Raw genomic sequence first — 15303 nt, forward strand, 5'->3', positions numbered from 1 at the left:
ACCACTGGAAAAGCTAATTAACTTTGTAGATTGACATAGCCGAGATCCATGAACCGCAAATATTCGTTACCACGGCTTCGGGTGTATCTTTATAACAGGGATGGGGCGGGTAGCATTGATCTGTAAGGAAGGCGACGTCACTTGGCAAAATATCATGGTGGCACGGGACATACGTAATTCAAAGTTTACACCATTCATTTACGCGTCACCTTTTATTGGTTGGACAGACGACCCTATACTCCATGTCGCTTCAAACAACTAGAACCCCCAGCCCGGTTGTGAATATGAATGGTACAATGACCATACAGTACTGTTATAAATAGAAATAGATTCGCGAGTAAATTCATTGTATACACGCAAACGGTTGATATCTGTTAGTTGAAGTCGTCTCGTTGTGAGGGTAAGTCTAAACATTATTATTATACATTGGCCCATTAGAATACATTGCCGAGTAATGAAAACTTAAATTGTCTCTGTAACATTTGTATAGAATTTGTGTAGCCTTTCGATGAACACAGGGACATTATTTTGTTTTTGAGTACTGCGCGCGGTCCTCGTGTTCTTGATAATATATAGCCATTCGTAGTACATAATGTTTTGAACCTCGCTTACTACACTTTATTATGTTTACGAGTACTGCGATCCTCGTGTACTTGATATCAGAGACTAATTAGCCCTTCGTAGTACACAGAATGTTTTTCACTTTATTTTTTCGAAATTCTATCCGGTTTATCATCCTTATTATTGTTAATGTTTTGGCTTATCGCCATCATGAAACGCCATTCATTCAGCAGATGGCAACCTTTCGCAATTTTTGATTGTGGGTTAAAGGTCAGGGGACTGTACAATAAGCAGTTAATTTGACGCTTACAGCTGGCCCCTGGATCCATTCACTTGATTTGTTGTTTATTGCTTGCCATGCCTCGCGGATTTGTTTGGGAGAAGTCTGGTGTTTACTATCGAAATGTTTTTACTAACATAAATAGTGTTTGATCTGCTGTTATATTCTCGCACATTGCATGAATACTGCTCGAATCGTGTGCATAAAAGAAGTGAAATTAATATCACTGTGACTGCCGTTAATCTCCGTCCCATTTGATGACACGGGTGGAGTTTAACGACCTACTTTACTGCACCGCAAGCGGGTCCGGATTAATGAAGATGGGTGTCCGCAAGGCCAGATCTAAATATTAAGGCCGCTTGCAGATTTTCTCAAGGTCATGAGACGTAAACAGGACTAGGGCACGTGATTGTTGCCGGGAATCGTGTGTTAGGGTTAGGTCTAGGTCTTGGGTTAGGATAAGAATTAGGATTAGCGCTAGCTCTGTCTACACCTTGACCAAATATCTACTCACGCTGGGTAATATTGAGGAACTTTCTCGTCCAATGATGGGATTTAACCTTTGACCTCCTGGTTAGTGCGCCTTACAGGGAGTCAACAAATATCAGTTTTCAATCAAAAGTTGAGAGCCCTAATTACAATCCGTCTTTATTAGCCCAGTAGGACTTTAAACCCCATTTCATTTTATTTCTAATTTTAATCTACAAAATACAGCTAAATTATTAATTTATTAACTTGCCAAGACGATAATCAACTCTTGATGTCATCGGATGATCTAGATTTTCAACGGATTTATACACAATTGACGATTAATGGTTTAATTAAAAAATGGATAATCTATACTTAGTTTATTATCGTGACAAATGTAGCCTTGACAATCTGGAATCCGCTATTCTCTAAACAGCCCTTATAACGTCGCTCAGAATGAAATAATTTGACTGAATTTTTCAAGATATTCCCTTTTCATTATCTAGTTTTATCTGTTATAACGAGAACTTTCAGTTCATTATATGAATCTTATATATAGAGGTCAGGGCACAAGAACGGGCGGATCCAGAGGGCGGGGGTGGGTCCACGGGAGTGTGCTTTATCCTTATCATCAGATGGTAGGGTGGGATGGCCATTTCAAAGCGCGAAATATTAATATAGACATTTGTGACATCACAATAAATGCGTTGCATCAATGAAATTGAATCATAATGTGATCCTATTAAATTAATTCATAATAAAAATTGACGTCAAACGGGGTGTTGAATTTCTCTCTTTACACAGCTGAGTATGTATTTATGCCTACGTAATTTGGAGAAGATGATGGCATCATGCATTGTCAACTGTCAAATTTCCGCAACAGGAACTTGGCAAACCCCCTCCAGCAAAAATTTCTGGATCTGCCCCTGTGTCTATACGATTTACTGGTACAGTTTACGTCCAGTTTTTATAACATACGCCCAATTTGGTACGAAATTCAGGATTTATTTTGTTTAAAAATGAATTATCATATCATAAAATTGAATGTTTTATGACAATTAATTTCTATAGAGCATTGCTGTTTTTTTGTTGGTTTTTTTTTTTGCGGGGGGGGGGGGGTAAACTGTATCTTTCTCTCTCGTAAATATTATGTATTGATCAAAATATAACATTTACACGTATTTCTTTTGCCTTTAACAATATTATTTTCTATTTTTAGAACGATATAGATTTTAAGATGGCGTTTGGATCATTGCTCCTGGTAGTAAATGTGGTGATCTTGGCCGTCTACATCCAACAAAAGTTCTTTAGTGGGGATAAACTTGAATCTCACTTGGCGAAGGAGATCGACGCATCATATGACTATATTATAGGTAAAGCAAACCACACTCTGTGAATCGAAAATTGTATAAGAATCATGATCCTCCACCCCTTGAAACGCAAATTCTAATTCTATTGATTTCATTAATATGATGGATTTAGTTCATTTAGCAACAGTCTCTGATGGGACATAAAAGTAGGAACACCAACTATCAACGTCATTACATCCGTGCATGTTTGATAAGACAAATGCAGTCATACGCGCCTGTACTGAATCTACATCAAAACGGGGGTATGGGTAGCCGAATGATTAACGCGTACGCGATCGACCAGAAGGCCTGTCATTGAGTCAAGTGGTTTCGATTCCCCGCTTGTAGGTTACAAGGAGTATTAGAGCGGAAGCCCAGGGGGTTAACCTAGCTGAAAAGTGTACCAATTTTCTCCTATAAGGTATCAATGTATGTATATCTGGTATCATCAGAATGTGGGTCTGCTGGGTTTCTGGTGGTGGGTGTGGTATTCCAATGTACCCTACATCTTTAGGTATTACAAAAAACACTCTAACGGACATTTCTAGTGGTGGGGTACCCCTGACAGAGCTATGTAATTGCCAGACATGTGTAGTGATGGAGTATCCCTGACAAGAGTTATCTAATTTCCAGACCAAAGCTAGGCTAGATTAGCTCAAATCTGTACCACCTAAAACAGCTTTGGAGTTGATCAGTACCACGAGAGGAATCATGAATGACCACTGCCAGACAGTTTGTGCAGTGGGTTACCCCTAATAGACACGCCCAAAATGCCACGCCCTCCAACTAGGATAGATTAGCCGGCACTGTTCCCGTGGTCCAAAAATTTAAAAAGTGTGCCAGGATGCGTAGATTACTAATACCTAGCACGTATTGAAGAGGCGATAAACTGCGGTTGCAGGAACAACTTGTTTTTTCAAAAACGCATTTTTAGCCCCATAAAACGTTTTTTTCCCAAAAATCAATTTCTTGCAACCGCAGTTTATCGCCTCTTCTATACGTGCTAGGCATTAGTATTCTACGCATCCTGGCTAAAAAAAAAATTTTTAAAACACGGGAACAATGCTTGCGAAGTTAGCCTAGTTGGGGGCGTGGCATTTTGGGGCGTGTCTGTTAGGGGTAACCCACCGCACAAACTGTCTGGCAGTGGTCATTCATGACTCCTGTGGTGGTACTGAACAACTCCAAAGCTGTTTTAGGTGGTACAGATTTGAGCTAATCTAGCCTAGCTTTGGTCTAAATATTAGATAACTCTTGTCAGGGATACTCCTCTACTACAAATGTCTGGCAATTACATAGCTCTGTCAGGGGTACCCCACCACTAGAAATGTCTGTCACAGTGTTTTTGTAATACCTGAAGATGTACGGTACACTGTTGTACGATTTTCATTTGGTACACTTTTGAGCTAATCTAGCCTAGTTGGGGGTCATGGCATTTAGGGCGCGGAATACCACACCCACCACCAGAAACCCGGCAGACTTACATTCTGATGATACCAGATATACATACATTGATACCATATAGGAGAAAATTGGTACACTTTTCAGCTAGGTTGACCCCCTGGGCTCCCGGTCTATAGGGTTGCCTGCCCAACCTCGTGGGATTTCCCCGGGTCCTCCGGTTTCCCCAACCTGCTAAGCTAAAGACCGCTAGGCGCAAGCGAATTATATAAATAAAATTGAACCATATGTTAGTCACGAAATGGTATAAGTTGTGTAAAGTGTACGTTAAACCCCATTTTCCTCTTTCTTCCTCTGCAAAAAACAACCCTCTGGCTCATTTCAAAATCTATCTGCTCAGTTTAATTGTTCTATCTAAACATTGAAAATGAAATGAAATGAAATGGAGTTTAACGTCCTACTGTTCTGCTCCTAACCTGGGCTAATGAAGACGGGCATACGCCATACAGTGTGCTATGAGGGAAATTTTGCCCGGACAGCGGCACTACGGCCTACTCTTATATCGAATTCCAACTGCCAAGGTCTAAACATTGAAACTTTATAACGTATTTTGAGTGCAGACATTAACGTCGTCTGAGTATATCTAATTACTCTATAACAAGCTAGCTGGTTGATAATTGGAAGGACTAGACTGGGGGCTTTAGCGCTCTTTACCTCCGAATACCTAAACCGACACAAGTGGGATTAGCTACATTTTCTACTCTTTTGTCAGTGTCAACAGTAATGTAAATTCAAATTGATTTAAACCCATTTTATTAATAAATTGAAAAAATAATTTTGGTCTTTTTAAAAATTTTACGTGTGCTTTAAATCTAATCTTTTGTTGAATACTATTTCTTAAATTTGTCTCTTTCAGTGGGGGCTGGGTCTGCTGGATCTGTATTAGCCAACCGTCTGTCTAAAGATTCTAGTCTGAAAGTCCTGGTACTGGAAGCAGGAACCGACGATCAACAACCGTCCGCTAACATTTTAAAGGTTCCTATGATGTGTGGGTTGGCGCAGAATACAGAATACGATTGGAAATATTATTCGGTACCTCAAAAGAATTGCTGCAAGGGTTTGCAGGGACAGGTATGGCTTCTGTTATGCATCTGGTTTGACAAATACTGAGACGCAATGAGACCGCAACAGTCTGAATATAACACCGACATCAGATCATGATGATAACTCCTACAGTCATGTGGAGTACACAACAACATGCCAATGTTGACACCTGATCACCGACAATGGGGAATGGTTTCAGTTCAAGAACGCATGGGTACTAGAGCCACTTTAAACGGAGAACCAATAATTACACCATGTCCACCACATCGATCTTTATGATCTCTAATCCAGAAAAATCTTATGGACTTATGGACATTGAAACAGTTTGGTGACAGAGGTTGCAGTGTAGTTGCTCATAAATCGTAAAAAGGTTTAATTCTGAAGATCCAGGACTGTGAAATTTTGACTACTGTCAAATCACAGTTAAGTCAAATCACAGTTAAGGAATATTTATCGACTTTCAACTCACTGCGCTTGTGTATATAACCATTTTCTCATTGGCACTAATCCTCACTAAGTAAGGCACTGGGTCACTAATCAGATGATCACGGACAGCTGTCTATATAATCTTTCGGATCGGACGAAAAACCGAGGTCCCGTATACACATTGGCGTGCACGTAAACGATCCATTGGCAGTTGGAACTGTAGGCCGTACTGGCGCTGTTCGGGCAAAGCTTCGCTATATGGGTTATGTCCGTCTTTATTAACCCAGTCAGGGCAAATCAGTAGAAGGTTAAACCTCATTTCATTCCCTAATGAGTCACTTATCAGACAATCTCCTTCATAGTACCCAGTATGGTACAATGTGTTTATTGATCCGCTTTGTGTAGAAAAATAGGATGTTAAAACCCATTTCATTTCTTTCATTTCAGAGAGTTTCTATGTCGAGAGGTAAAGTTTTAGGTGGATCTAGTCAAATAAACTATCACCTTTATGTCCGAGGTCATAGAAAGGATTATGATGGCTGGTCTGAGGCTGGCTGCGATGGTTGGAGCTATTCTGAAGTCTTGCCATACTTCATAAGATCAGAAATTATTCAACCATTCAAACATATGGATAAAGGTAAAATTTCATATTCTGTTATATATAAAAGTAGTATATATTGAACTTTAGTAATTTTGACAATAGAGTTATCTCTCCCTAGTAAAGTTGACCATAATTATTTCTATTTGCCTGACAGAGGCGTGGCTGCATGATGAAATATGTTGATTATGTTTACAGCAGAAGCTGGATTATAGCTCTCTCGTAGTGAACACATGATGTGGCAGCTATTTTTATTTCAATTTGCGTGGCTATCGTTAATTGTTTTGCAGAATTAACTTTTTATACTTTTAGAGTACCATGGTACACATGGATCGCTTGGCGTGACTGAATCTCAAGTGACAGATTTTCCTAGTTTTTTCATAGACGCCGGCAAAGAACTTGGGTATGGAACTGGTGATTATAATGGTAGGGAACAAAAAGGTATGATAATTATAAATACCGTGGATGAAATATTAAATAACACGCATGTCGGTACATACCATAAATACCAGCAATATCATGAATAGAATGTTCCATAAATACAATGGAAATGAAATGAAATGAGGTTTAACGTCCCACTGTTCTGCTCCTAAACTGGGCTAATGAAGACGGGAATACGCCATACAGTGTGCTATGAGGGAAATTTTGCCCGGGCAGCGGCGCTGCGGCCTACTCTTATATCGAATTCCAACTGTCAAGGGATCTTTTACGTGCACGCCAATTTGTACACGGGACCTCGGTTTTTCGTCCCATCCGAACGACTAGACAGCTGTCCTCGTCAGGTCCTCCGTCCTGCACCACTGACACGGGGAAATAAATACAATGGGTCGATTGTTCTATAAATATCATGGATAGAATGTTCCATACATACTATAGATAAAATGACCCATAAATACCATGGATAGAATGTTCCATAAATATCATGGATTGAAAATACCAAAAATACTATGTATAGACTGATCGATAAATACCATGGATGCAATATACCATAAAAACTATCGATATACTGTTCGATAAAAACTCTTGATACCCTGTTCGATAAATACCATGGGCGGAATGTTCCATAAATACCGCGATTAGAATGTTCCCAAAATACCAGAGGTGGGAATAGGGTATAAATACAATGGACGAAATATAACATACACGGATAGGGTGTATTATAACACGAGATGGTATCCATATACATGAGATGGTTGGGATCTGTGGTGCTGCACTGTCATGGGTAAAGTCATATCTTCAAGATAGAACACAACAGGTCTGTGTCCCAACCCTGTTCCACAAGGATCTGTATTGGGACCTCTACTTTTTCTTCTATACATTCTTCCAATTGGTCAAATCATAGGAAGACATGGGGTACAAAACCACGGCTTGCTGATGACACCCAAATATATGACTACTTTCAACACAACAATTATCTTGCTTCCAAGGCTTCTATTAGTGGACTAGACATTCGAGGATGGATGACCAGAAATAGGCTAAAACTTAACGATGACAAATCCGAATTTCTTGTCATATCATCAAAATCACAATCCAGTAAATTGTTTAAAGCGGATTCCATTCAGATCAGTGATTGTTCAATATCTCCCAAGAAGCGGGCTAAAAATCTTGGCTATGTGACCGATGAATTTATGTCCCCAGTTCCCCAAATCAATAGTATCATACGGAAAATGCATCTTCAAATGAGAGCTATTTCGAGAATACGCTCTAATCTTAATACTGATGCTTGCCAGAGTGTTGTTAGAGCATTAGTATCATCGCAAATGGACTATGCAAATTCTCTTCTATTAGGAGCACCAGAACCAGCTTTAAACAGACTACAAATAGCGCAAAACAATGCTGCACGTCTCATAACTAGAACACGGAAATTTGATCATATATCAGCTAAGTTACAGAAAATCCATTGGCTTACAGTTCGGGCGAGGGTTCAATTTAAAGCTCTTGTGAATGTGTTTAAATCAATTTATTCTGACACTGCACCCAGTTATTTAAAAGAACTCCCCGGCGATCCAACCTTTGTTCTTCACATGAATGTAGCATATTGAGGATTCCTAAATATAATAAACGTTCTGGTGAATATGTTATATAATGAAGCGCTATATAAATCGAACAATAATAATAATAATATGTATTTTTTTTCCAAGATCTGCCATTCTTTGTTTTGATATAAAGACTAGAAATAATATTTTATATGCAGGGTTTTTTGCTTCACAAGCTACTATACAAGATGGCGAAAGGTGTAGTACGGCTAAAGCCTTCTTATGGCCAGCTGTTACAAGTCGCAAAAATCTTCACGTTCTGACAAACGCCCACGTTAAAAAGGTAAGTTTGGTCTTCTTTATCTTTGGCATATTGTTTTTACGTATTTTCATCAAAAAGCCCATGTAGATTTTGTATTACCGCGTACGGAGGGGTAAGGGGATAACCTGCGCTCGCTTCTAATTCTACTTCCATGATGATGTAGTAGGAGCACGCTAGTTTTTCTTTTCTCTTCAGGTAGTATTTTATCATAATTAAAAATCCTTCTTTTCAGGTAGTTATAAAGAATAAGAAAGCAGTTGGTGTAGAATTCTATCACAAAGGAACACTGAAATCAGTTTCTGTAAATAAAGAGATTATTCTATCAGCTGGTGCTTTATCTTCTCCTCAGATTTTAATGCTGTCAGGGATTGGACCAAAAGAACACCTGAAGTCACATGGGGTAAATCACTTTACTTGAAGACTTGTTCTTATAGCCACTGTGCTTCATTTACATTATCAAACTACTCAAGGTATATTCCACGATAAAATGTACAAAAAGGGGCATTAGGTAAGATCAGATAAACAGGTCACAGTTCTCGATATAATATTTTTTAAAAAAAGACAATGCAAAGGGAATATCTGGACAATGTCAGTCAAATTCCTTCATTCTGAGTCTAGTTATCGGCGAATCCATTACAGTCTAGCCTCGATTGTCATTGCTACCGTTGTTACGATAATAAACAAAGTCTTGATTATCTATTTTTACGGTAACCGCACCAACGGTAAAGCGTATTTAAATCTACTTAATATCGGAGCCATCAACGGTAGATATTCTCCTGGTTCGATTCAGTCAGAGTCTAAAGGGACCCATTAACAGATATCAATGCTGGCGTGTGTGAACTATATGGCATATACCTCATCTATAGTGGGATGCAGAATGTTAACAAATTTATTTTCAATTCATCATATCTTTATAAATATTGAACCAACAGCTTTTGACTAATATTCCTTTTAGAAATCCAACTTTCCCAACATTGTACTTCTATAAGGATTTAAATTCTCCTCGTATTGCTTATTTTTTCTGATTAATATCAACGCAGGGTTTCAATCAGTAAAATAAAACTTGATGAAATTGCAAAATAATTGTTTGTCTATTTCAGATACCAGTCGTAGTTGATTTACCAGTGGGTGATAATTTACAAGATCATATTTGTTTTTTGAGCTACTATAAAACAAAAGAACTCGTCTTTAATTCTCCTAACAAAACAGACTCTTTATGGACGTTAGCCCAGTATTTAACAACCAAATCAGGTAGCGACATATAATCATAGGAGTAGATTTCAATTTTTGTTTGGGGGCGGGGCTGTATCATTTTTGCCCGAAAAATGAACCTGCATAACTTTAGCAGATATCGCCCCATCAACAATCAGTGAAATTCGCTAAGAAGTAAACTGTTTACATTGACTGGTCTGGTAGTATATTATTCATCATCACACCTAATAAATGATTATCGTATATATAATAATAAGTTATAATTATAGAAATAAAATTGTTTTAGGAAAGAAAACTAGGTTTTTGCGAGTGCTTTCTGCTTTATTAAGCTTCTTCGGGCAAGTAATTGACTCTGCTCAATTTTAAGCAATTGACCGAGTTTAATTTCAATTTATTGACCGAGTTCAATTTCAAGTAATTGGCCGAGTTCAATTTCAAGTAATTGGCCGTGTTCAATTTCAAGTAATTGGCCGGGCTCAGTTTCAAGTAATTGACCTAGTTCAATTTTAAGTAACTGACCGAGTTCAATTTCAAGTAGTTGACCGAGTTCAATTTAAAGTAATTGGCCAAGTTCATTTTCAAGCAATTGATTTGGTTCAATTTTAAGTGAATAACTAGGTTCTATTTCTGTGCTTATAATAATCGATTATTTTTTACTTTTTAATGACATAAAATTGCATTATATTTTGTTTAGGTTTGTTGGCGACACCTGGAGGTATAGAATCAATAGCTTTTATATCCACGGATCCAAAAAGACCCGAATATCCAGATTTAGAAATTCATGGAGAAGATATGCTTTTTAACGAAGATGCGATAGAGGGTGAACTTGGAGTAGACCCTAAGGTGAGAATGAATTGCGTAATCTTTATAAAATGAGAAAGTTGTTTTGATTGTCTGTTTGTGGCTAGATGTGTTCTCTAGAGGAAACCTCGCGGTAGATTTCACTCAAAATTTAAACGATATAGGACGCTCACCAGTGCAAAGTCTGGTAACTGGTTTAATTTAGGTTTTATTTATTTGTAGTTATTTATATGACGTTCAGGCCAAAAATTTGAATCATTTAGTTAGATTTATTAAACATACATTATGCAAGAGCAAAATCGGCCTATTGTGGGTCTTTCTTTAGGCCTGAAATGTTATAAAAACTATTAATTAGACATTAATTAACTTATCCAGACCATAATCAGCTCTCGATGTCAAAGCTTGCCTGCGATATTTGTTGGATTACAGTCCGATTTGCTGCAAAAATTTCCTTCGTGATTAACGATTAAATGGATAATCAAGACTATTAGTTTTGACTTATCGTCTTCAGTAATGATGATCGAGGCTAAGCGGAACTTTCATCCGCTTGGTTCTCGGTTCATAGTGGATCAATTTGACTGAAATTTTCAGCAAGTTGCCTTTACATTCTGTAGTTTTTCACTATTATAGTGAGAACTGCCAACTCGTTATCTAATCTCCCATAATGTATTCCCGTTTCAGTCCCTAAGTTAATTAATGGTGCGTTATCTGCTTTTCTATCAAATTGTTCATCACTTTACATACCCTAAGCACACAATCGTCATTATCAAACTCAATCATGGTATTGATGTAATAAAACTACAAACCATGTTCCATCACCTTTGATAAAACTTTTCTTTTTCAGTATGCCAAGTATTATTCTGGTATAAACGATATAAACGGTTTTATTCTGTCCTTTAATTTATTAAGACCAAAAAGTCACGGTTCAGTTCGTCTAAACAGTACCGATGCCATGCAACATCCGATCATTGATCCAAGATATTTAGAAAACAAGGAAGATGTGGAGAGTTTGCTACGAGGTTTGTCGATAAAATATTGTTTGTAAGTCATTTAGTTAAAGGAGAACATTGAACTAACACAAACACAACTTTATGGATAACAATCAATAGCAACTTTGATAATTTTATTAATGGTTCAGTTCCGTTCATTATTTACAAAGATATCATGACTAGATCCTTTTTACTTACATCTATATGCATTATTTAAATTAGTAAAAAGAAGAATACTATTGAATTTCAGCAATAGCCCTCGCTTCACTTTGTTGCACCTTGTGAACGCTCTAACATCTAACGTTTTCTGCCGATCTGTATTGAATTCATATGGGTCATTTAAATTAGTAAAAAGAAGAATCCTATTGAATTTCAGCAATTTCCGTTTATTAGGTCTAGAGTTATGGTCCTTGTTTCACTTTGTTGAACCGGTCCGATCTGTATGAAATTTATATGCTTCATTTAGAATTGTGAAACCACAAATCCTTTTGAATTTCAGCAATTTACAATAATTACTTCAAGAGTTATGGCCCTTGTTTCCCTTTGTTCAACCTTGTTAATGCTCGTTTGATGAAAGTTATCATCCCATATGTATGAAATGTATGCATCATTTAAATTTTTGAAACGGAGGTCTATTGAATTTCAGCAATTTCCGTCAATTATTGCTAGAGCTATGGCCCGTGTTTTATTTTGTGAACGTTCAAATGACAGAAGTTATTATCCCACCAGTATGAAATTTATATGCATTATTTAAATTCGTAAAACGAAAAATCCTGTCAAGTTTCAAAATTGTTTGTAAATTACTTCAAGAGTTATGGCTCTTGTTTCAGTTTGTAGAACCTTGTGAACCCTCAAACGACACAAATTATAATCTGATCTGTATGAAATTGTCTTGTAAATTCCCAAAATTACCTACAATATAATAATTAAGCGACCACCCTTGTCGACCGCCCGGACGATTTAGCTGCTGTGGGCGTATGTTTCGTTGCCTGGCAGCCGCTGGTTCTTTATATCATTACATGTGTTCATTTTTACTTATATCATTACAGGTGTTCGTTTTTCACAGAAACTGACTGAAACCAAGACTTTCAAATCTCAGGGAACGGAATTTTTCCATAAACCATTTTCACCATGTTTAGAAAAATCTAAATTTGATAGTGATGAATATTGGCGATGTTATATAAGGTATTTTACACTGGTTATCTTCCATTCTACCGGAACTTGTAAAATGGGACGTACAGAAGATCCAACCACAGTAGTGGATCCACAACTAAGGTAAGTTCTTTACCACAAGATGTTCTCTTTTTTCTTTAAAGCACTACATTATCTCAGGTTTCAATCCCGGCTTCTTCCGAGAAGAGGATCTAACGATTCCCCCAAGAGATCGGTTCCCACTTGTCAGAGGTAGCTCTTGTGGTCCGAGAAGTAAAATACTGAAATGAAAAACGGTTGTGAACACGTAAAAGAAACCTTTCAATAGATGAAATTCGTTGAAGAAGAGACCATTGTCTGCTGGGCACAATTTCCATCATAGCGCAGTCCCCATACCCATCTTCGATACCGTAGTTCGTGCAGAAAAGTATGACGTGAATCCCCATCTCATTAGTCCATGTTAACTCTTCACTCAGTGGACACCAAACAGTTTGCCCTTGCGAAACCAAAAAACTAAAATGACCCGATGTGTATTTATTTTAATTAGTATTTTATTTATTACAGAGTGAAAGGCATCCATGGACTGCGAGTAGCTGATGCTTCTATCATGCCATCCATAGTATCCGGCAACACTAACGCACCGTGTATAATGATAGGTGAAAAAGCCGCGGATATGATTCTAGGTATAAAACCACCAACACCTCTATCGGACATGTAGCTGTATATACCATAACAGAGTGTTCAACCGTTATCTTTGTGGTCGACCGCTATATACGTATATTTGTGTTCAACCGCTATACGTATCTTTTTGTTCAACCGTTATAATTATCAGAGTTTTAAACCGTTATAATTACCAGAGTTTTAAACCCTTATAACGACCGAGTATTAAACCGGTATAACTATCACAGTATTATACCATTATATCTATCAGAGTTTTAAACCCTTATAATTATCAGAATGTTGAACCATTACAACTACCAGAGTGGTAACCCTTTAGGACTGTCAGGTTGCCAAACCATTAGGACTATCAGAGTGTCAAACCATTAGGACTATCAGAGTGTAAACCATTAGAACTATCAGAGTGTCAGACCGTCAGGATTGCCAGGGTGTTAAACCGCTAGGACTATCAGAGTGTCAAACCGTCAGGATTGCCAGGGTGCTAGGATTATCGGAGTGCCAAACCGTCAGGATTATCGGAGTGTTAAACCGTTAAGACTATCAGAGTGTTAAACCGTTATTTGACATAGACTTTATGATATTTTAGAATCAATGAACAAGATTTTAAAGTGAAAGTAGTCCTACCATTGCGGTCAAACCTTACAGGTTGTTTTTTAAAGATAAGCGTTAAATGAAAATGAAAATCTTATTTGGGTTAGCCGAGATGGAGCAGAGTTAAAATTAATCCTCATTTCAATTCTATTTTGGGCTAGCACGGATGGGTCAGAAACGCAGGGCGTTAAGGTTAGACCTCTTTTCAATTCTATTTTGGGCATCCCTAAAGGTGAAATAGCCTTTTTTGGCATTATTTAAAAATAAAATACAGCTACGTTTGTGGAATCCAGAAATTAAAAATGATATTTCTCACAAATACATTGAGATCAGCCGGGTGTCTAGGACATAATTATATATATTTTTAAAACTACCGTGGGGCTACTCTCAATGTAATATAGACAGTAATCCTGGGGTTTCATAAAACAAACAATAGTCGAGGGGATAGAAATAACACTGAAATATCTAAGGGGCCTAATTCCAGAAGGTGTGGGGGGGGGGTATAAACGGTCAGTGGTCCAAAAATGTGTAGACAATCAGCAAGAATTGTCATTAGGTGATCATCCTCATTGTATGCCGTTAAATCAAGCATACATGTACAATTTGTGAAATATTTGCTCAGGGTTTTTTTTTTACAAATATTAAAGTGTAAACTTCATTGTCTTTGTCATTTTTTTCTGCAGTTCACTTGGTAGTTGGTCAGAGTTTGCAGCCAAGCTCAGATCATAGTGTGCATAGATTGTGCAGTCATCCATATTGATTTATTGTGTACCCTGATATCATGCAGAATGGTATTCTCTACATTGTAAATAAAATATTTTACCTTGTTCTAGCAGACGTCCATATATTTTTAACTAACTAGAATTCATTGTTTTTTAATCCCTCGGTCAGCCATGCGGAACTATTCAAGGTGTTTTGTTGTAACTTCTTACAATACAGGTACGTATTGTAATTAACAGGTATATACACATCTACATACACAGGTATATTATACACGTCTACCTGAACGTTCTATACATTCACCTGATCTAAATATTACCCGTGCACATTATCTAAGATGTTCACTTTTAACTAATAAAGCATATTGTCCTCATATCTTGAGACATAACGGGGGGTTGGGTGGCCGAATGGTTAGTATATGTGCGCTGTATCATAAGGTCTGTCATCGAGTCAACTGGCGTGGTTTTTATTCCCCAATTGTACGTGACAAGGAGTAGGGTCGTCTTTCCAACCTCGTGGGTTTTCTCCGGTATCGAGTGTTCTTCTAATATTGAACATCTCGCATCCCTTATTTTATACATTAAAAAGGTAATCGTTTGGATCGGTTGGATTTCCCATGATATCAACAGAGAATCAATGAATGAAATGGGGTTTAACGTCCTACTCTTCTACGTC

General features: G+C 37.6%; 1 protein-coding gene and 1 long non-coding RNA gene across 2 annotated transcripts; both read left to right on the forward strand.

Moving 5' to 3' along the window:
- The first annotated feature begins 2551 nt into the window (after positions 1 to 2551).
- On the forward strand, positions 2552 to 6544 carry LOC130013180 (uncharacterized). Its single transcript, XR_008788534.1, has 4 exons — positions 2552 to 2682; positions 4976 to 5190; positions 6037 to 6226; positions 6500 to 6544. It is a non-coding gene; the product is annotated as an uncharacterized LOC130013180 (long non-coding RNA).
- A 1867-nt stretch (positions 6545 to 8411) lies between these two features.
- Positions 8412 to 14328, forward strand: LOC130013152 (L-sorbose 1-dehydrogenase-like). Its single transcript, XM_056101770.1, has 7 exons — positions 8412 to 8426; positions 8718 to 8885; positions 9586 to 9736; positions 10392 to 10540; positions 11343 to 11517; positions 12537 to 12762; positions 13204 to 14328. Exons 1-7 carry the CDS (start codon positions 8412 to 8414, stop codon positions 13355 to 13357), a joined length of 1038 nt encoding a protein of 345 aa, XP_055957745.1. The 3' UTR covers positions 13358 to 14328.
- Positions 14329 to 15303: the final 975 nt, after the last annotated feature.

The sequence above is a fragment of the Patella vulgata genome, chromosome 6 (assembly GCF_932274485.2).
Source record: "Patella vulgata chromosome 6, xgPatVulg1.2, whole genome shotgun sequence".
NCBI classification, from domain to species: Eukaryota; Metazoa; Mollusca; class Gastropoda; family Patellidae; genus Patella; species Patella vulgata.

Coding starts and splice junctions, on each gene's coding strand:
- LOC130013152 (XM_056101770.1), top strand. Junction 8,886..9,585: donor AACACCTGAAGTCACATGGG/GTAAATCACTTT, acceptor TGTCTATTTCAG/ATACCAGTCGTAGTTGATTT. Junction 11,518..12,536: donor TGTGGAGAGTTTGCTACGAG/GTTTGTCGATAA, acceptor ATATCATTACAG/GTGTTCGTTTTTCACAGAAA.